At 36.7% G+C, this 23,104-nt stretch overlaps 1 protein-coding gene across 4 annotated transcripts in view; it reads left to right on the top strand.

Annotated features, from left to right (window-relative positions):
- The window catches only part of MLLT10 (MLLT10 histone lysine methyltransferase DOT1L cofactor), a 123,872-nt gene that overhangs the window by 21,487 nt on the left and 79,281 nt on the right, over window positions 1–23,104 (top strand). For 3 of the 4 annotated variants that reach the window (XM_066552360.1, XM_066552343.1, XM_066552335.1), the window contains exons 3-5: window positions 561–615; window positions 13,014–13,123; window positions 19,308–19,411. In XM_066552360.1, coding sequence (XP_066408457.1) covers window positions 561–615; window positions 13,014–13,123; window positions 19,308–19,411 — 269 coding nt within the window. The remainder of the gene's footprint in view (window positions 1–560; window positions 616–13,013; window positions 13,124–19,307; window positions 19,412–23,104) is intronic. The other variant, XM_066552352.1, reaches the window with a different exon arrangement.

Below are 23,104 nucleotides of genomic sequence, written 5' to 3'. Positions count from 1 at the left end.
CTAGACGTGTTTTTGCTACAGTTGTCAACTTCTGACCTCCTTTTTCTGAGACAGAAAGTGTGGTTGGTTTTTGTCTCTCAGGATAAGTGGCAGCCAGCAGAGACTGTAGCCAGCCAAAGCTATGTGCACCTGTGCTGGTCATATCCACAGCACTTCTTCATGATTGACCATCTTGGTCAATACAGAGAGCCTAGGACAAGGAAATACAGTAAAGACTTTTGGACTATGTCCAAGCGAATTGGCATTTAAGTCCACCCTGTGCTGTAGTTTTTGGAGGCTTGTCTCCAGAATTCCAGGGTGTGAAACCCAGGAAGAAAATTGGAGGTAGAACTGCAAGTAGCTTTAATGTGTGTCATAGTTTCAAGATCTGGAGGAGAAAGCTTTATTTTTTACAAAATAACATTAATATTCAAGTAAAGGTTAAGGGAAAACACACCCATTCACTTGTAAAGAATGGTTGCTTCCTTAATATCAGATAACAGTTTTAATGTGTGTGGTTTCTTTTTCAATGCCTCTGTGATCATTCCATTTTTTTATTTTACTTTTGCTTTTTTTCCTAGAGATGTGAATTATGCCCTCATAAGGATGGTGCTTTAAAGAGAACAGATAATGGGGGTAAGTTTTATTCTTGCTTTTTGTGAACTCTCTTATTTTGTATGAGGGAAGTAAATCTGTGGAAAAAAATTATAGGGATCCTAAACATAAAAGAAAACACTGACTGCTTGGGAAAGAGATAACTGTTTTAGAGTAACCCTTATTTGTCCACTTCAGGTTCAATTTACTTTGAGGACATCTATCATTATTCTTGGTTTCGTTTTTACGAAAAAAGTTACAATAGAAAAACTGCATTTTAACATAAGATTTAATGGGTAAAATGGATGAATTTTATGTGTATTTAGTTGGAGCCTGAGCCTTACAGAAAGCTGTTGAAAGTGCACCATTCATGGAGGAAAGTGGAATTTTTATGTCTATAGCCCAGACTGAATGCACCAGTGCATTTTCAAAGGTTGACTCTTTCATGCCTGATTTACTAATAGGTTCTGTAACAAAGAAGTTAGAGCTGGAAAGTTGCAGTAGTGATTACCTCTCCCTTGCATCTTCCTAATTTCACTGTTCAGGTTATCATCAGTTCTGCTCCTGCTGAGTAGAACTGCTAGACAAAGTCTCCACTGAATATCCTGGCTTGATTATATTTATACTAATAGCTGGGTGATATGAGTGTAAAATTTCAATTAACTTTTGAATCACTTTTGGAATGCTGCCTTCTCTCTCTGGTAGATACTTCTAAATTCCCATCCATCATGTATCTGTAAATAGCCTGGTCACTTTGATACTGAGCCTTTTCTCTTGTGAGAGGAGAAAGTATGATCTGTATTCTGGAATTCACTTGGACAGTCTATGGAAATTGTATTCTGCAGATTCTATGCTGTGTACATTATATTCTAGCTAATTTGTATCTTAACATAGTGTTGATGCAGCTTTGCTATTTCTGTTGCAGTTGAATTGCAGGAACACAGGGCCTGCTCATGTTTGTGCTGATCTATCCTTTCCCTTGTGTACTTTTGACTGCTCTGTTCATATCTAACTATCTATCTATGCTCTGGGTTTACCATTTTAGTGTCAACTGACTCAAACACATCACTCAACTTAATAACCAGTACTTAAGTCTTATTCCTCTTCTTTATTATTCCTCTCATGTCAATACATGCAATGTTGAATTAATTTCTTTAGAAATGGCAGCTGGACACTTTATTTTTAGGAAATAGTAATAAGAAAGCCTCAAAAGTCTTGAAATATACAGGAAAATTTGTGAAGTATGAAGTAGCTGAAGTGTGTTCTGGTTTTATACTTCAAGTAGTATTTGGGAATGCTTTGCTATTATGCTGTGGTGGTCTTGAAACTTTCTTAGCATGAAGTCTTGAGAACTTACTTTGATAGTGTGCATCAATGATGTGAGCATCCTATTAGTTATCTCTCTTATGGCTCTATTAATTGTAATTATAAGTTCTTGTCTGAAAGTGAATTACTCTATAAGATTGAAATGCTTTAAGTTTCAATAGCAAAGATATAACACTGTACTATAATTTTAATACCCAAGTGTTTTCATCAGTGAAAATTTCATACTGAATATTTCATAGTTGAGATCCATAGGAATTTATATTTTCTTCTGAAAACACCCAGCCTCTTGTCCATGGTGTTGAAACAGCAAATTCTACTTTATAGACCAAATGTTTTTTAAATAATAGCTTTACAGGAGGATGTGCACCTTGGAAAATACTTTGACTGGTGTTGCATTTCAGAAATCTGAATTCTTACCTGAAATTTTCCTTTCATAGAGTTGCCTAACAAGATTGTACTAGAAGATTTTTAGACTTAAAGAAATACTGTTGAAGATCAGATAATGGGCTTGCCAGTTGAAATGGCGTTTTCAGTAGGTTAATACTTTTTTTTTTTTAATGCTGTTAACACCTTTTGTTGCCAAGTGAATCATAAAAAGATGCAGGTATTTGAGAAGAAACTTGGAAACAAACATTTTTGGTAAAATCTTGTAAGGATCTAGCTTTATAAACTTGTAATTATGCAGTCTTTCCCAAAGTATAGAGATAATTAAATGGTTTTAACTTTTCAGAACAAGAGAAGAAATTGCTGATTTTAAGTCAGTGATAGAAGATTTTTCTTCTTTCTGCCTTCTGGCAACAAATAACTTCATTTTGTAGCCAAAAAAAAACCAGTGTGCTTTTTATTTTGAATATGCAGATAGCTTAGCCCACACATGGCCTGCTGCTCCTGTAGGTTTTTTTTTTTTAAGTCTTCTAGATATTTGCTTTATAATAAGGTGAAGGACTGTGTTTTGGGCATTGAAGGTACCATATTTTCTTTTATGTTTGGAAGATTAATGGGCTACTGAGCTTTTACTGTAGTGTTCTGTGATTTTCATAACCTGCAGTAAGATGCTGTTACTGCAGTGGGGGTCCTTGCTATACATTGTTTCCTCCTCCTTTGTGATGGTACTTGTTTTTAAAACTTTTCCTTTTTTTTTCTGCCCTACATTCCTTTTCAGCCGCATGAAAACTTCCCTGACCTAGCTGCCCATGCTAATGCTGATAGGAGGAATGGCCAGGAGGGTTCTTTTAACAGCAACCTGTATATGATCTGTCTTAAGTCAGTTGCACAACTGTAACTGAAGGCAGCCTAATCTTAGGGCTCTTCTGTAATGGTGTTGTCTTGCCTTTAAGAACTCTGGGGCACTACATGTATGGCAGTAGTCTGGGAATCAAACTTGTGTTGTTTAGAAGTATTATTAACTGACTATAACTATAATTAATTGACTATATATTATGGTAGCATATGGTGCGGTTGTGTTGGTATTTTGTGAGTTTTTTGTCCCTCTCTCCCACCTCCCCACATAGTGCGAGGTTCCTTTGTATGCATTCTTCCTCCTGCTGCCCCTCCTTTTATTGGCCTGTTGCTGCTTATCTGACTTTTAGAGATCATTGTTTTTTTAGATTTTATATTTCTGTTTGGAGTTTGGCTCTGCCTTAGTTGTGCTTATCAGGTTAATGTGGGTCCTCTAGTATCATCTATGGCAAATACAGAGTTACAGTTTTCAGTGATTTCTGAAATACAGCATTATTGGAGAGTGCTGTCATGGATTTTACAGAGAACTTAAAAGTGACAGCTTGAGATAGTAATAGGAGAGGAACATATCATGGAGGCCAAACAACATTTGTCCTGCTCTCTTTGACACTATGAACTAGATTCTTGAGAAGGCTCTTCTTTGCCCTCTCAGAATAGTTTCCTAACCTACAAGCATTTATGCTTTGGGACTTCTTGCTCCAGACATGGTATTTTTGTATTTGATGGAAGATGAGTCCCTCACACTATTGAAGTGTTCCCTTCTGTATAAAGTATAAGTTTAGTGTCCATGCGTGGCAAGGCTGATCAGTACGATGTGTCCACGAGTTTCTTTTGAACCTGGTACCTCATGGTTTTATTTGATCAAATTTGATACTTGGTATTTGCAAACTGGGATGGCAAGGGTCAGTTATTCTGTGCTCACCTTTCCAATAGCTCTTCCCATAACCTTTTTGGGTATGCTGGAGAGTACACAGATGACTGCCTGTTCTTGGCTTGGTGATGGTGGCTACTGGTGATGTTATCAGAACCTGAAGTGATCCCATAGAGATAATGGAGTCTGGATTTGTGTGGGATATGTCCTAGTCTGCTTCAGTGTCCCTCCTGTGCTTTCCATTGTCAGAGCCTTAAAGTGACCTTGGGCAGGAACAGCTAAGGTCTGTTTGCAGGTGCTTGTTCAGTCTCTGCACTGTGTGAAAATGGCTATTCTGCTCCTGCACTTAACACAGATCATAGAAACAATACTCTTAGATTTAGCTGAGTGGAGTCTGACTACTATCTGTGGTGTGGCTTATCTGTCAATGGGTTTATCTGTCCTAAGGATTGTTAAGAGTTGACTGTATTTAGCTATACATTTGATTTAATTAAGTTTTAAGAGTAATAGGACATTGCATAGTTATGAGCAGGATGTTTGTCAGAAATTTTAGGAATTAGCTTTGAATAAGTTTTAATACTTTGTTTGCCTAATACCTATGACTGTCTTAGGGCTATGGTTAAGTTTTGTGAGCAAAAAATAATCCTTCCGGCATATGGACTTTGTTTTTACATAAACATGAGGACTTTTCCTGTGTTCAGAGACTGGAATTATATAAACTCCGTTAGGCTCTTACCTGTTTTTTTTTTTAAATTTTTATTTATTCTTTCCTTATTGATATTAAAAGTAGAAAAGGAAGATTGACTTGAAAAAGCAACTTTTCTTTCTGAATATTTTTGTTGACAGAATTCCTTGATGAATTTGGTTTTCATGTTCATGTTGTGGTTTTAAACATGACTAAATATAAAAGTTTTTTAAAATGAGAAAACCTGATGTGTATATGAGTTGCTTATTGATTTGCTGTCTTACATGTAAGAAGGCTATTGAAAGATTAATTTTCCTTTAGCTTGGTGGATTGGTAAGTGGATTAGTAGTTGGATAAAATATAAACACATTTTTTGAAAAACAGAGATGTAACAAGTGAGCATTTGTTTGAAAACACTTGAGAACTGTTGGCATTTGACAGTTTTGGGCCTTTCAGTTCAGTAATATTTCCTAAACTGTTGCAGTAATTTCCTTTGGATTTTTGACACTCAGTGAGGAAGAAATAAAATCATGACCATTTGGACTGATTACAGCTTTTTGAATCCCAGTTCTTTTATCTTCTCATAGTACTGAGTATGCATTCTGTTTTTTAAGCAAATTGTTCACTTGTATCTAATATAGTGCATCTCGCATTTAAATAGTTTTCTTGCAGTAATCTTTTTCCACAATTTTCTGCAAGCTTAAAAGGTTTGATTTTGCTATACAAGTTGTTACTTTGAAATCTGATTCCAGTGGATGATGATCAGGAATGCTGTGTAACAGCATTCTTTGTATGACTTTTCACCAAGACTTCTTTCATGCAGCTGCTTGGGGAAAGGCCAGCGAACAATGTGGTGGTTTTATGTCATGGTCCAGACCCTCTTCCCACCCCCTGGCTTAGTGGCAGGATCTCCCAAGTCTATAAAAACATTATATGCTAGGCTTTCCTGTTGCTGTTGTTATTATTAGAATCTCACTGTCTGGTTTACTGTTCTGATGAGTTTTCTTGGTGTTAATGTCTAAGAATGTGGATGGTATAACGTTATATGTACACACTGAGATGTATGCATTTTGCAAGTGCTTACCTACAAATGTTCTGGCCTTTTTGAGCAGATTTACAGCAGTGTGTGTATTTTTTTTTTACTGGGAAAGAGGAAAAAAGATAATAAATTTAAAATACTGCATTAATAGAAATTAATGTATTACCATATAAAGTATTGTGTATTTATCATTTATATTACTGATAATCACAGTGTATATGTAGAAAAAATTTAAATAGAGTTTTAGGTGCTTATTTACATATTTCTTGCTTTTGTTGTATGAAAGGATTTCTTGAGAGAGGTGGAAGAAACTCAGTAATTCCATAGCATGCCAGATAAAATTATTAAAGCTATTAGCTTACTCAGTGGACCTATGGAATTTCATCTGTAGCTGTTTTGAAAACAAACTATTTCTTGTGCAGAGTGATTATTCAAAACAAATCAATTCTTTACTTGAGGTCCAGATTTTTCTAAATGGAGTATCTTGTGAAATTCAGTAGTAGGACTTTGTAGGATGCAGCCTTTTTCTTCATAGACAAATAGTATTTATTTTACCTTTTAAACAAATTGTCCATTCTATACCAATGAGGAGGTTGGCTACCAACCACAACAGTGAGAGCTGTAGTGGTTAGTGTGGCACCTTCTTTGTACCTGTCTTCAAAGAGTGGATCAAACAATATAATATGAATAATGCCGTATTAACTATAGCAAACTCTAAATCTTTATTCAGTAGAATAAGGAAAAGACTGTAACTTCAGCTGACAGATTTCTTATCTGCACGTTTTCTTGTTTTAACAGGAAAGGAAGAGCAGGGTTAAAAATACATGGAATGTCTTAATGAGGAGACACTTAACTAAAGGTTTAAAATAGTGCTTAATCTTTCCCTTTGGCAAAGAGTAACAGTAATGGTCTTAAGTACACGTTTGAAAGGTGAATCCAGCAGAGTTGGATAGAGCTCAGCCTTTGGGTCAGTCGGCAGATCTGATAGTTGTGGAAATGGAGGGTGCAATTTCATGTAATCTAGGATAGCTGTTGACCTCTGCTGAAAGGAGGGGACTGTGGTTTTCCCCTGACTGGGTGTTTCTGCACTGATGGTTTTGTATATGATAATCATGTGACCTCAGTGTGGATTGCTTCAAACCATTGACTCATCTTGCTCAAAGGTAAACCATTAAGTTTCCCACAAATTCAGTAATGAGATTAATGAAAAAAATTATTTGCCCTGCTACACAGCAAACTCATACTGCAAGGAGAGGACAAGGATGTACAGTTGAAAGTGAACAGTAAGGTGAGATCCTGCTTTTCAGTGACAATCTACAGCTGAAATGGATTGAGGTATATCCTAATTATCCTAATGGACAACTTAAAGCAACCCCCATAAGAAACTAACATTGCAATAAAGATTTTTTCCATGCTAGAATAATACATACATTCTCTTGGTTTGGGAGTGAGCTGTAGTTACAAACAAAGTAAGATTTCTTTAATGAAGTGTGATGGACTCTTTAGGAACTTAGAATGCATAAACAAATTTTGCTCTGACATTGCTGCATGGTTTGGGGACAGTGATAGTATCCCAGAGCTCTTGTGCTACCAGGCTGGTTCTGTGGCTGGAGTTCAGTGTGGCTTCACAGTGCTGGTCTCTACAGTGCCTTACTGCTCTGCTGCACAGCTTCAGCAATGTCTGTGGCTCGTAGTGGAGTCCCTGCTCTGTGCCTCTTAGTTCATCAGCAAGACATGAGCTTCCCCTCTTGTGGATGGTAGGATGGGTTATATGTTTGTTGCTGTTATTTTATTGTGAAGTCAAAGACGATGAAAACAAGGCTTGAAAACTTGCACTGGAAGGCAGTTTAAAAGTACTATGAGTTTATTTATGAGGAAGGTGCTTGTGAATCAAATTTTGGGCAATTAAGCAGTAGTTGTAAAGGCAAAAATTCAGTTAGATGGGTAACATACTGTGTATTATTTATCTTCTTGGGTTTTCTTTGTTAATTTACTTTGGTAGAGTTTACTTCTACTTGTAGAGCTCTTTGTTGGCAACAGTCTTGTGTTTGCTGATGGTAGAATTGCTAGGAATTACTTTTCTCTGTCACATTGGGATAACAGATCAACTATTTATTTTCAGCTAGGGGTCTGAAGTCTGAGCTTTGTTACTCTGAACATTAGTGAATAAAATTCTGCCTGCTAAGTATGTACTGCTAGGCTTGCACTGAGTTAAAAATCAGTAAGGCACAATAAATAAAAATCTGAGTGATGATTGGTAACATTTGGATAGATTCTGTGGTGGTAAAAATACATTTAAGTGAAATGCTGCAAGTCCGATATGGTGAATTTAAACTTTGAAGACTTTTCAGCATAAATTTCCAGCTTTTGATATTGGAAAAAATTAGTTTCATTAGTGTTATCAAAGCAGATCTCAGAGTTGCTTTATATGTGGTTTTTCATGTTGTTTGAAAGTTGGTAGAATTTTTTTTTCTAAGATATTTCCAAAGGAAAATGCCTTAGTTATATTTCTGTGATGTTTTCTTAGAAAGCACACTGGATTTTTTTGTAAAAGGTAAGCAGCATTTCCCAAAGTTACTGGTCTTGAAAATGCACTTGAAGTAAGTATTTTTAACTTAGTCTATCACCAGTAAATAAAAATTAAAAACTATGTTTTACACTTTCTGGATGGAGACACTGATTGTTGTAGAATCTTGGGTTTTTTGGAAGCAAAAGAGGCAGTGAATGTGTCAGCTCCATCGTAGCCTGAGGGGTTTTCTTCCGCAGTTTCAGAGAAAACAATTCTAGTAAGAGTGCACAGAAATAGGCAAACTCGATGGCTAATTTGAATCCTTATGATATGTTTCTTTGGCTTTCTAGTTGAAAAACAAGAAATTAAGTTCATTTTAAAGCAAGCAAGGCAAGCAATATCATCTGGTAAAAATACTATTATTGAGAAGGCACATATGTCAAAAGGCCACAGTTTCGAAGATTGAAAAATAAATAAAATCTAAAAAATCTGAATATAAGGGAAAATTTTAACAACATTTTGCAAGCTGACAGTATCTCTATTTGCAAAAACGTGTCCTGCCCTCTCTTCCAGTTAAAGTTGCCCTGAAAGTGAGATGAAACCAAAAGTAAATTGGATATAAGGAGTTCAGTGGGGATAGTACGAGTTTGTTAGCAATTACTGCAAGTTTCATAAGTAAAATTTTAAAAGCAAGTACTAGTCTGTGGCCATTTGTCTAGATTCAGATCATACACAACTGAAGTGAATGGAAGCTTATCATTGATTTAAAGAGTAAATTATATCGTTTATGGAGATGGATTTAATAAACACATTTGGAACAAAAGTGATCTCAAAAATCTCATGGGTTCCTGGCTAAATTTGGAAAACAGTTAAGAAAAAAATAGGAATTTCTTGCTGTTATTTCTGTGGAATGTTTGGGTGAAGAGGAAAGCTGATAAAATAGTTTCAGTTGCAACAGAAACTAGGGAGAATGTTTTGAATGTTTTTGAATGTGTATAACAGTGCTGTTGGAGTTTTTATTTTATAATTTAAAACATGGGTATACAATGGTATTTTTCACACTTAAACATTGGTAAAGCTTAAAAGGACTGGATTTAGTGATGTTTTTTTTATTCCTGGATGAGAAGGAGGGGAAAGGTGTATAGTTGCTGATGAAATTTTAATTGCCCTAGAATAATGTAGTAAGTGATTTGAATAGGAAGTTTATAGTGCAAACTTTACGGCTTAGATGGAGTAAATGGAAAAATATGTATTTTAAGGTAGTCTTAAATACCACACATCCTTTTAAATGCTTACTTCTCATACAGGCTTCTATGTACAGTTTGGATGGGTGTCTTTAGAATGTTTCTTTGTCCCTGCAGACAAAGAAAGCAGTTATCATCCAGTAGAAAACAGAAGACAAAAGCATTCAACTTTGAACGTGGCAATAGGTCCTTTATTCTGCTGGAACTCTGATCCCTGTGCTCAGCCTGAGTAGTTGTCTGAAAGAGAAGGAAATGTCAGCAGAGGCTCAGGAAGGTGTTTTTGCACTGTGTTATATAGTCAGGAACGCTCTCAGTTGAACAAAACATGACAAGTAAAACTGTTTATAGGTTAGTAGCTGATTCTCTCATCAGTGGGACCAAGGACATCTCTCACACTTGGGCTATAGGCGTCCTTACTTCTGTGCTTATGCTTTGTGGCTATGGTGGCTACTCTCTTGATGCTTGGGAAAATGGTTCTTGTTTGCTTTTTTTCTGTTTTTCTCCTACTCTCTGGTTCTTACATGGCAAAATGGAATCTTCTTGACCTCCCTTAAGTATAAAAGTTTTGTGGAGGAGTCTACAGACCTTGAGTTAACTGTGGAGATTGTGCAGGACCTTTAGACAACCAGTCCTTAACCACATTTGTTATGGAAAAGTATCTTCCTTACTCTTCCTAAAGGGAATTCTCCTTGACACTTCCAGGTCAGCTGAGTGTTGCTCTCTTACAATTCTGTATTTCTTCACCAGTTAAACTTTCGACAAAAGAATATTTAAGAACTTGTGTACAGGGTGTCTTGAATCCAAGTGGATCCTGGTGCTGGATCTAGGCTTTTTTTTTGGTGTAGGCATTTGAGGCTGGTAACATAAGGGTGCTGCAACCACCCCTCTGGTTAAATTATTGTTGGACATCATTGTGATTTATTATATTATTGTGATTTTCCAACAAGGCCAGATTATCTGGCATCTGAAGGTGCCAGATGGAAACCAGTGGAAAATGTCCCTTGTCCTCAATTCCGTGGGCACTTATTAACATATGCTCAAAAAGTGTTTTAGTGCTGTGGTGCTTCATTTGTTTCATTATATAGATCCTGGCTTTGGTCTCATGAAAGTTAAAAGCCTGTTACTGGCCACAGCTGTCTTGGATGTGTACTTCCTATTTGTAAATAGGAATATTGTGGTTGGGTTGGTTTTTTTTTTTTTTTGGATAGTGGTGGAGCACTATTCAGTTAAAGTTGTTCCTGAAACTGGTTCCTTATAGTAAAAATTCTTTACCTACCTAAATTTCAGTTCACTTAGTAAGTGATTTTTTTCCCCCTAATGTCTCTGGTATATTTTGTATGTTTACATAATAATTTTCCATTATATGTAACTGTAACTAGAGTACAGACTTAATTACATATGAGGTAAAAGCTTTTGCCATCTGATTATGTGTAGCCAACTGAAGAAGGTTTATTTTTTTTCAAAATTTCAGTGTCACTTTTTTATTGGTTTAATGGCTTTATTAGATAAATGGTGTTTCTATTTGAGTTAATTTTTTGAGAGAACATTTAAAGATAAATATTCATCATTAACACCATATTAACATTTATTTGTCTTTAGTAAGATGATTCTGGCTTAAGGCAGTTTGCAATTCTTAGAAAAGCCCTTATAAATACTCTTTCCCTGAAGATATTTCAAGTAGACAAGTGAACAAAAAAGGTTGTGGTTTTTATCGGTTTTTTTTCCCTCAGTCTGTCTGTTAATGATAATTTTAAAATGGTCTCTTGGAACAGGTTTTAAAAGCAGCTCAAGTTGTCTGTTTATACATTTTTTTACCCTGCACTTTTATTTGTCTCATGTCTTTTCTGTACAGAATAATTCTAAAGACTGTGAATAAAGTCAGGGAGCAGCACAGATACTGTATTTAGTAGCAGTTGAAACACTAGAAGGATATGTGTGGTGTTTCTGTAACTGTTGTGTGTGTGTGCACTTTCCATTTTTCATAGAAATTGTAACTACCAGTTTAGTAAATGGAGAGGGGAAACACCAGGTCCCTTGGCAGAAGCTGGAGAAGACTGGTGCTTTAAGAAAAGTATCAGGAATTGCTTAATTGCTTTTTCTTCTAAATACCATTCCAGAGTCTCAACAATACTACTGTGAGCAAGCACAGCTTTGTGTTTAGCTCCATTTAAGAGTCAGTACAGTTTGGTGAAGAAATGAAGACCTTTTAGATTCTGTAGAGTAGTTGAAAAGAGAAAATCCAAGATGAAAGCTCAGAAAGATCTGCAGTGAGACAGTATATGGTGGGGTTTGTGTTTAATTTTCTTTCTGGTTTTTTTTTTTTTTTTTTTGGGGGGGGTTTATTATTGTTGTGGTTTTTATTTTTATTATAGCATGCATTTGCACAATGATAATTTACTTTGCTTGCCTAATCTAATAACCTGCTAGATTATCTAATTATTTAAGTCTGTCATTTTATGTCCTTAATGTTTGCATACAAGGAAGCCTGGGTAGGAGGAAAGAAGAATTATTTTTAAAGTTTACTGAGGGTCTTGTGACAAGAGACTTTAGTTTTCTTCTTGGGGAAGAACAGAATTTGTACCAGGCGATTAGCTGCACCAAATTCACTTCTGGATGAGATGATGATACTTGTAATAATTCTATTGTTAATGTCAGTATATATGTTGGATTAGCTATGTAGCAGCAAATCTACAGTTATGGCATATGGTCCTCCTCTGAAACAAACCAATAGCTCTCAGGATCTCTGTCAAAAAAAGGCTTCCAATTCGTAGGTTTGTTTCTGACTTGGAATTTTCCCCCACCTCCATCCAACCAAATGTCAGACAATTAAGAATACTGGCTTTCTTAAAATGTTGTTAAAGCACAGTATGGTAAATAACTAATCATTTATTGATCCCAATTTAATGAATTAGAATAGGACTGGTTATAGGTATTTGTATTCCTATGAAAAAATGAGTTGGCCACAACTTTATAAATGGAAAAGCAAGAAATTTCATAGAGGGGATGTGAGGGTGTGCATATGTGTTGCAATTTCTATCTACAGAAAGAAACAGGAGTCTATTCAAATCAGAATGATGTTTTTAAAATAAAAATTATACACAGGAGTCTTCTATGATGCTATTCTTGTAAGAATACCAGTTTGGTCAGATGCTGCTTCCTTTTTGCAGGACTTGGAGTAGCTTTTATGCGATGACTGTATTAATCCAAGAAATTAAACAAAATAATCATTTTTCTGTTTGTGTGTCATTGTTTGTATAAATCATTAGTATTTGAATTTCATGGAGTATTACACATATAAATTCTCTCTGACTACATTAAAAAATATATTACTGATCATCTAAACTTTGGATAACAGAAATGAAATGTAAACATGACTTAAGTGTAATTTATGTCCTTAATATTCTAAACAGTTAAAGTAGTCTGTGGAAAAAAAGTGTTGTAAAAGGTTCTTTGTACTGTAATTGTACTACATTGAAATTTCCTTTAAGCTTCTAGAAAACATTAAATACAATTATAACTTTTTGTAGGTTGGGCTCATGTGGTTTGTGCTCTGTACATTCCCGAGGTGCAGTTTGCAAATGTTTCTACAATGGAGCCTATCGTGTTGCAGTCTGTTCCTCATGATCGTTACAATAAGGTATAATTCTATGTCTTTTTATATTTAATGTATTTATTTTAAAACTTCTGAAATTTTTTGGTATTAAACTACGCTTCTTAGAATGCACTTTATATAAAATTCCTAAATGTCTGCAGTAATGCTGTAAGTTTTCTGCAATGTCTTTATGATAAATTGAAGAATTAAGAAAGCTGTATTATTAAATTTAGCTGTAAGGTTATCTGCCATGTCTTATTAGTCTTTAGATTAGGGACTGTTTCGGTAATTGAAAATGCCATGATCTTTGAATAACAGTTTATTTTGAAAGGAATCTGAAATATTTTCTATAAGTTACAATACTATTGCAGCTTATATGAGATTTTATTATTGATTACCACAAAGTCCTAGTGTTTTAAGTGTTGATATTAACATAAATATGTTTATAAACATTTCTTTTAGGACAGAGAGGTATGCTAATATAGTAAGGCAAATACTTGCAGACTTTTGCCTTTGCAAACAACATTCACTTTAGTAGCATTATTTGCTTATAGGAGAATGCTTGTAAGTAATTGTCAGTGAGATGGAATGTTTTATAAAGTGTGAGACTTCAAATAAAAAAAAAGCCCAAAAAGGCAGAGCAATAAACCAGTATGTTGTTAGTGTTCTTTATTGATAGTTACATTTTTCTTATTTCACTTGTGTTACTTTCTCCTCACTTAACTACATTGGCTTTTCTATGTTCCCTTCTGCAGATGCAAACTGTCTGAATTTCTGATTAGTTGTGTTGCATATTTTTCTTGTGTTGTTCTTTTAACCTCTAGTTTCTTTTTTTAACTTTATTTTATGGTAGTTTGTGGACAATGGAATAAAGTAGGAATAGACTGTGTTATAAAAAAGAGAAAGAAGAAAAAGGCATACATCTCCTCTTGTGTTCTTCCTACAGGGAGACCAGTCCCTGTTCACGTTGCCTCTGTGACTTCTCACACCTCCAACATCCCCTTTCCAAGTTTCCATCTTTGATTTATGGGCTCCCCCTCAATGTTTCTAGCCTTTTTCCTTTTTTCTTTCTTTGGTCTTTTCCTTTTCAGTTCACTTTCTCCAGTTGCTGTCAATGCGTTTTGTCCATCTTATTTACCAGTGTAGCTGAAAACCCAGGAGTCAAAGTCTAAGTTTTTCTTAAGCTTTCTTATTACTGTCTGAGCATCTCTATTGGCATCTCACTCTTTGCTTCCCTCTGCATTTGCAAGAACATGCAACAACGAGATTCAGTACAGAGCTAATAAAATGTTTCTGTTTGGGCACAAAGCAGTAAAGATTTCCTATAACAGATGAGTTTATTTCCTCTCTCTCCTCAATTCTGAGGAAGCAGAACATCTGTTTTCTTTTTCCTTGAATAGCAGTCAGTCATAATTTTTTTTTAATTGGTAGTGTTTCTCCCTTAATGTCCTTCAGAAATTTCATGGAACACTTTGAATTTTGTTTTATCTTGCACTATTTCCATTGATGGTAATTGGATATTGGATGAGTAAATCCTTGTAACTTCAAAAAATGTACTCTGCATCTTTTATTATTACTTGTTGACAAAGTCCATCGTTTGTCTCTCTCTTTAGTCTTTATTAATTCCTTTTCATCATAACGAAAGTTTCTTCTTTCTCAAGCAGTTCTTGTTCTAAATGTATGACAATACAGTTGTGTTTTGCTACTAAAATTCTAGTTTCCATTTTTGTTGTCTATACTTAGTGTGTTTTTCTTTCTCACAAGATAGTTACTAGCACCACACAGTTAATATAGAGAGAGTTCCTGGTGCTGTCCAGCTCTTCGTTCTCTGTGCTCTGGGCAGGTGTTCTGATTGAGGTCTATTTTCCATGTTAGCAATCAGCCTAAAACTACTTTTCATCAGTAATACAGTTTATTGTGAAGTACAATGAGATCAGTGTCAGAAATGCCAAAGTTTGGGGTCACACCCCTAGCCTGCAAATTATATTATTTTTGTTCTCTGTTTTTACAGAACTCAGATTTCACTGTCATTATTTGGTCTTTTTGGGTCAGGGAGATAGTAGCTGTGGCTGTCAGGGGAATCCAAGAAATGGCTATACTGCAGTTGCTCCAGCAAACCTTCTGAAAGCAATCAAACTGCAGTGCCAGCAGCAGTCTGGTTGTGTCAGTACTGAATTTAGAGAAGTATTGGCTGGCAGGGAACTCCCAACTCTGGCTAAGTCTGTAGCTGCTGCTGAGTTTAGCACTGCTGTGGTTAAACTGCCATGGGTTCCCAAGTAGGCTATTCTTGAGCAATACCCCCCAAACCCAGTAAAACTATTAGTTCCCTTTTCATGTAGCTTGCAGTAATTTCACCTTCTACTCCTATTGCTATTCAAGATAAATTTTGTTTATTTAAATGATACTTTTTTAGATCAGAAATTTTGTACAGCATTTCACTCTGACTTTATTAATTTGCATAAAAATGGAAAGAAAAGCTGGTTTTTTGAGAAATAGGTATGCCAAACAGTTCTTGAAACATTTGTTGCACATTGAGAACAAATGTAAACATGTAATTAGGAAAAAATGACTGGAGTTGTTTCTTTTCTTAGAGAGGCTTGGTGATAATTTAATTCTGTTTGTCAGCTCAGGTTGGAATAGGAGATTTTAAGTATGATATTATTTCCTGTGAAGTTCTGAATAATTCTCTGTGCATGGCTGGATATGTAAAGAACACTAGCATATAGAATTGGGGGAAAATAGAGGCCAAATAAAATTACCATGAGGAAGAAATTATACTGTATTATACTGTAGACTTTAAAGTGAATATTTTTTAAGTTTTGCTAGGACTTAGTACTTAATTTAATGTTTGGAATTTTCCCTGTGCACTTGTTTGCACAGTATTATAATAATATTATAATATTACTATAATACTGTGCAAATATATTTATATTATAATATGCAGTATTACCAAGTACAGTAATCTTAAATGCAAGAAGAAATGCTGTAGATACCAAAGCATGGGACTTGTCCATGTAGAGATATTTGGCTGCTCTTTCCCTGAAGTTTGCCTGTTTCAGGGATAAAACCCATCAAATTACAGAATGAATCCACTGAATGATTTGATTAATGAGTTAGCTATCAGGAAAGCTCTTCTTACACTGTTGCTTCCAAAAAAGAAATGAGCTATTAGTTGCTCTTCTTTCCAGAAATTGGTTTTTCTTATTCCTTGGGTGGTTATGCATGGACAATATATATTTATTTTATGTCAGCTTCTTTTGTCTCTTTCAGGTTCATTTGAAACTATGTGATAATTTTATATAATTACTGCTTTTAGGAATGTCTTTTAAGAACTGATTTAAAGATAAGTGCATTTGGAGTTTCTTCATTCGCCTTGTAGTGAATGCAGCTGGCAAACTTTTCTTTCAGGACTTGCTGCAACAATGAGAAATTTCTGTACAGTTCCTAGGTTTGATTTTGTGATCAGAGAATGCCATTGGGTAGCTGTTATGCGTAAACTATTTCTGAAATTACTTTTTGCCTTATAATTTTTTTGTGTCATCTTCCCTTCTGTCTTTGCTTTTGCAAAGAAGGTTTACACTTTGAATCTTTGAAGGGAAAATACTGACAGTAACATAAAGACAGCTGTGCAAAATATATATTTTGCCTTTAAAGGAAGTAAGATATTTGTTTGGTTTCTGAGTAAAATTTCCTTGCTGAATCAAAAGCTTTTGCTTCTTTTCCAGTGAATTTGGGAGTGTGCTCTCTTTTCTTAAGAGCTTTGAAGAAGAGTGCAGCTGTAGGTGGTAGGACACAGTTTTAAACTTCCACATTTCAGAGGCTTCAGAGGTGTAGCATTTGTATGGATTTGCAAATACATGCAAATCTTCCTTTGTGAAAGAAAGGCAAAGGTTTTCAGGCTTCTGGAATTGTTATGTGTCTAAGAGAAGGTACAAATATGAGAAGCTCATCTGTAGAGAACTTACTGTCTGTTGGAACCTTCTTTGTCCCTGTTTCATATGGAATACCAGGAAACAGGTTTAATGCTTCTAATGACTTTTCTAGGAAAGTTCTTTGAGCTTCTTAAAATGAGTAGTCAGTCCACCATGTTGCATTTAAACTTGTTAATAATGTAGCTTGTAGTCATTTTTCAGTCATTTTACTGTAAATTGCTCCAAGAGGTCCCAAAACAGAGATCCTACATGTAGGGTAAATACTGAAAAATGGGAGTCAACATCTCTGCTAAGTGGAATGCTTGTATTGCTTTTCTTCAGTGATGAAAAAAACTGTAAGAACTTGAAACAAAACTTTGAAAAAAACAGAAAGTAATTGGAGATTGAGTTTTATGGGGTTTATTGAACTCTCTGTTTATAGAGGTATCTTACTTTGAAGTTGCTTACACTTAATATAGTGACTCAGATGAGGTTGATAGATCATGACCTTGTTCATTCCTAAAATCTAAATGTGTCAGGTCATGGTATGGAAAGCTAAAAAGCAGCCAGTCTCAGACCCTGTCAAACAACTGAATTATCAGTGTTCACCACCTTGAGGTACAAAAGAAGCAAGGCAAAGAATTAAGTAGGATTATCCCCTTTCTGATCTTTTAAATGTTAGGTTATAGGGTATGATTTTAGGATATATTAGCTTTTAAAGTAGTGTGGAAACTGTACAAGAATTACTCTCCTACCTTCAAGTCTTGCATATTAACAAAAAATGCTTTAGTTAGCTGACACCTCCTGTTAAATGTTGTTCTTAAAACCTCTGTAACAGGCTGTTCTGATCTCAGAATTTCACTCATTTTCCTGTCTAAGACTAGTTTTGCATTATATAATTTTTTACAAAAAATTTCAGCGGTCTCCTGGTCCATTTTTTCCACTATGTTTTCTGCTACCCATGATTGTTGTTGTTTGCATTTATTATTCTACTCATTCTCTGTCTCACTAAAAGGAGGTTGTGATAAAATTGTTAGTCAGATAAAATAGAGGCAATTTTATTTTTTGGCATAAAGAAGTTTCTCTTTTCTCATTAAGTATCTTATAATGAGGTTTCTACAGAGGTAGGAGTGCCCTTAATGTTTAATACTCAGTAAAGTTCTCTCATATGAAAACAAACATTTAATCCACCTCAGTACTGGGTGATAGTTTCATTAAGAATCTCTTCTAAAATTGTTAAATTTTACACATGAATGTGATATTATATAGAATCTCTCTAAATGCTCTTTCAGTAATTAGGACAGGAAAAAGTGAAAAGAGATTTAGTTTTGCCTGATTTTTTTCCATGGAATGCTGGTGAGAGATTGTAGTGACACCTATTACAGTAGTGAGCTTCCATACAGTATGTATCCATATTTATCAGCCACTTGTTAAAAAAAGAAAAAGTATTGAATAGTGAGGAAGAATTTGGATTTTAAAAATTTCTTTCTTCTGTTTTACTAAGAATGTTTTTGAAAAGATTAAAAATTGCCATGGCATCCCAGTAAAAGAAATAAATTGATAGAAATGCTATGAAGAGATTTCCAGGTACTAAATAGCTTGTTTTGGAGGTTGGAATGTGTTTGGTATACTCATTCAAGCTTTTTTACAGAAGGTTCTTGATTGATTAATTTACAAGATGTTTATAGGGGTGTCCAAGTCATACTGAAATAGTCATCCAAACAAAGCAGAGTTTGGTTAAACACCAATTTAATTAAAAGTAGCTGAGCATCATATGAATATTGAAACATGCTATGACACTTGCAAAATTCTTTGCACCAAATGTACAAATAAAATTTCAAGTTTGCAGGCTTTTTGTAATTGTGTAGATATATATATACACACACACACAGACACCATATGGCATATTACACCATTAGGCACTCAGTCTGATGTTTCTGAATTCCACAAATACAGGTTATATTAAATGAATATGAAAATGATTGAGACTTAAAAGGACATCAATGCAAACTTGAAAGCAAGGACAGTTGGGAAGCCTAATGCTACTAACCCTTGTCTGTTTAACCCTTTGGCTTGTTGACAATGGTATGAAATGTAAGCAAATTAGTAATTGTACTGCCTTAATGTTGGTGAAGTGTTACACAAATCCCAAGAGTCTACCAGGTGATCTCCTTTTGCTAACAAGCATGATTAGACTTTCATAAAGAAGTTCTTAAACCACCTTAGCTGCAAAATCCAGTAGTTCTCAGCCTAGGATCTCCTGTAACAGAATTTGTTTTGTATACTTCTTATGAAATTAAGTATTTTCTCTTTGATAGACATGCTATATTTGTGATGAACAAGGCAGAGAAAGTAAAGCAGCCACTGGTGCTTGTATGACATGTAATAAACATGGATGTCGACAAGCTTTTCATGTAACATGGTAAGTATATTTTATTATTTAATATCTCTGATGTTCCAGAAAGAATCTATTCACACGGTGTAATGAATAAGCTCCTTATTTAGTACATCTTTTGAGTAAAGAAATACAGCAAAATGGTTTGGTTTTATAATAGTGTTTACTAACAATATGGCAGTGGCAGCATAGATTTTGCTGTGAGCTGCAGAAACAGTCTGATAATACTCCCTTGGGTGGTATTAAATGGTGTGTGCTCCTGTGAATAAGTATAGGGGAGTTTGGAGTTTTTTCTTGGTCTTAGCTTATTTTTCTTAGAGGATGTGTAATAGGATATGGGAGTATGAGGACATTGTTTTTTAGCATTGCCTGCTAACTGATTTTGATGTTTACTTTTGGTAAATCAGTGGGAAAATTCCTGAGCTGTATGTAAAACAGCACTAGACTCACCCTTTCCAGTATAGATTTCCAGACATTTGGGAGTAACTCACTTCACTGGTTTTATCTAAATGGTACAGATCATCCTGAACTATTCAGATTTCATGTGTTACTGCTGGAGGAAAAAAAGCTGTGTCCTCCACCATCTGATTCATTCCACTTTAAGATACTTAGTTTTCCGTGCGTTCAGGAGATATTTGTTTCACTTTATGAACTTCTAAAAGAGGCTGGATAATTAGATGAAACGACATGTCAACAGGTAAAAGGAAGCAAAAAGAGTTCCACTCCAAAATTTGCAGGCATTATTTGTTTCTTCAATTTCAGCAGGAGTTATTTTACAGTAGCAGGCAGATTTATCTAGGCTGTCTAGCTACATAATCTGTGGATTTACCTGTTTTATGACTGCCCCAGTATGCTGCTTCATGACCAGTTAAATGTATTTTCTTCAGTGTACCCAAGTGATAATTTGTATGTCTTGGAGATCTTGAAAGGTTTAATTCCATTGTTTTGGTGCTGATAATCTTGGCAACTCTTCATTTTTTTAAAATTGTTTGACTACTTTGCAGGTTTTATTCTTTCATAAGCATCTGATTTTTCATTGGATGTGATCAATGTCAAGTTTCTTTTTATGGTGAAAATGGATTGTGTTCCTCAAAGCATGCATACCATGTAAAGGTATTACTTAGAGATGTGAAAAAATGTGTACATCCAAGTGCTTGTATGAAAAGGTCTCTTTCCTTTCAAACACTTGGGTACATACAAGAGTCCTTTTCATCTTCTTACTTTATTCTAAGACCCTGAATGCTGTGAAGAGCATGAGACCTTAAGTTGAAAATTAAAATAGCTATCTTGCCACTTTTTAGAATGTTTTGGTTCAGAAACATGGTCTATACTACAAAATTATATCTAGCTGGAGAGTAGTAGTATGGCTGGAGATAATTAGAGGTTTCTGTAATATTTAAAGAAAATGGAAGAAAAATGTGAAGACTACCAGAAATCCAGGGCAAGGTGTATCAAATTGGGATTATCAGAATGATTGTCTAATGAAACATGAGCTTCAGTGCATGTTTTTTGCAAGTGAAGCTTAGAAACAATACATCTTTGCTTAAAGACATCCTCTTAATTATTTTTTTCTAGTTGGTATCAGCTGCAAATTTGCATGTATTTAGTATTTCTGGGTTTTTCAAGAACATATTTTTAAAAATCTGTGAAAATGAACCACATAATATAATCTTTAATTTAAATACTCCCGTGTATATTTTGACTGTACCATTGCATTATTATGATGTCTTGGTTTGAAAGACAGGTGTCTGCCAAGGAAGGCAGGAGCCTCGCTTAGAACAGAGAGTATTGACCCCCTCCCTCCGAATTATTATAACTTTGGAATTAAGGATCTTTCAGGCAAGGATGCGTGAAAAGGAGTAACAGTTCTTTACTAGTCTGTGTGTGTATAACAAACAAAAACAGTGGCAGCAACAACAAACCAAAGCACAAACCAAAGGACAAGCCAGCCGGCAGCCCCAGTGAGCGCTCGGTCAGTCCCGCCTCGCTCCTCGGACCATTTCCCCGTGGGTGCAGTTCCGGGCCCGGCCGGCAGGGGCGCTGCTGGCTCCTGCCCGGGGGCGCTGTGCTCAGCTCGGGGAGCATGGCGCGGTAATGGCGGCTTGGCCCAGACGGGAAGGGATGCAAGAGAGGCTTTGCCTTGCAAACCCCTTGGGGCAACCGATCCTGGTGCTCCAGCGGGACCCTCGGAAGCAGCGAGCTGGAACGGCAGGGACGGACACAGTCCTGGAGTGGTAGATGAGATTATTAGGAAAATTTATCCACAAACACCAGAGGTTTATGTCCAAAAAGGAGACAGAGGAGTCTTTTTACTTCATTCGAATAAAGGGAGAGGCCATGGGACATTCCCCTGGGATCTCTCAATTTTTTGGAGGATGCAGCCTCCTTTTTATCCCAATTTCCCGGCCGCGTTTCCCTTCTCTCATTCCCCATTGGCTGAGGTACTTGAAAAGTACAGACTTCCTGGAATGCCTGATATACCAAGAGATTCCCCTCTAATGTATACTCTCCCTTTTAATTTTTAATTCTTATGGAATTTAGGGGGTTTTTCTTCTCCATTGTTTCTTTCACCTTTCAATGTCTAATTTTATTTACCAGCAAACCTAAAGATTTTTTGTAAAAGCAAATATTTTTTTTCCATTCATCAATCAGTGGAGTCCTTCCCATTGTTTCTTTTATCTCCCAGTGCTAGTTTTATCTACCAGCAGACCCATAGCTTGTTTGTAAAGACAAATCCACTATTCTTCTCAATATGTATCAGAAACTCCGCAGCTGTAGCTGGAACCTGCGCTTGCAGAGGCTGTGGGGCTGCAGTGCAGCAAAAACCGAGAAGTGGCACAGAAGATGGGCGGGCGGCAGGGCAGTGGCATCGGCCTCTCGAACAGGGCAGGGAGTGATTCCCTGGGGGGAGGGATGGGGGAGACTCGCGGGGCTTCCCCTCAGCAGTACCAGATGTGAAGGAGGGTCCCCTGTTTGGTGAGGTATGGTGCCAGTAAGGGCCCAGAGCAGCAGCCGCTCCTGCGGGCGGCTCACGGCAGAAGAAAGGCAGCAGGAGGCTGAACCCCGCAGTGGTGACCAGTTCTCCCCACAGCGACTGCAGCCTCTCTCCCCTCCCTGTGCGAGAGCTCTCTAGAGCTGGCAGCTGCCCCAGCCCCCTTTTCCCCAGCCCCCTTTCCCCAGCCCTCTTTCCCCAGCCCCCTTTTCCCCAGCCCCCTTTTCCCCAGCCCCCTTTTCCCCAGCCCCCTTTCCCCAGCCCTCTTTCCCCAGCCCCCTTTCCCCAGCCCTCTTTCCCCAGCCCCCTTTTCCCCAGCCCCCTTTCCCCAGCCCCCTTTTCCCCAGCCCCCTTTTCCCCAGCCCCCTTTCCCCAGCCCTCTTTCCCCAGCCCCCTTTTCCCCAGCCCCCTTTCCCCAGCTCCCTTTTCCCCAGCTCCCTTTTCCCCAGCCCCCTTTTCCCCAGCCCCCTTTTCCCCAGCCCCCTTTTCCCCAGCCCCCTTTTCCCCAGCCCCCTTTCCCCAGCCCCCTTTCCCCAGCCCCATTCTCTGCTATCTCTGCCCTTCCCAGAGAAACCCTCAGATAAGAGAAACGCAGCCAGGTGCCCTCCTCCCCCGAGTTTGGCAACTTCTTTTTTCTCTCTTAAGTAACCAGTCGTTGTTGTCTCCTAGCAACATATGGGAGAAGATTCCCTAAGGGAAAGAAACAAAAGGAAAAATCCTAAACTCTG

This window comes from Molothrus aeneus, chromosome 1 (assembly GCF_037042795.1).
Source record: "Molothrus aeneus isolate 106 chromosome 1, BPBGC_Maene_1.0, whole genome shotgun sequence".
Lineage (NCBI taxonomy): Eukaryota > Metazoa > Chordata > Aves > Passeriformes > Icteridae > Molothrus > Molothrus aeneus.
The sequence above is the reverse complement of the archived record's forward strand: the minus strand, read 5'-3'. Positions and strand labels throughout refer to the sequence as shown.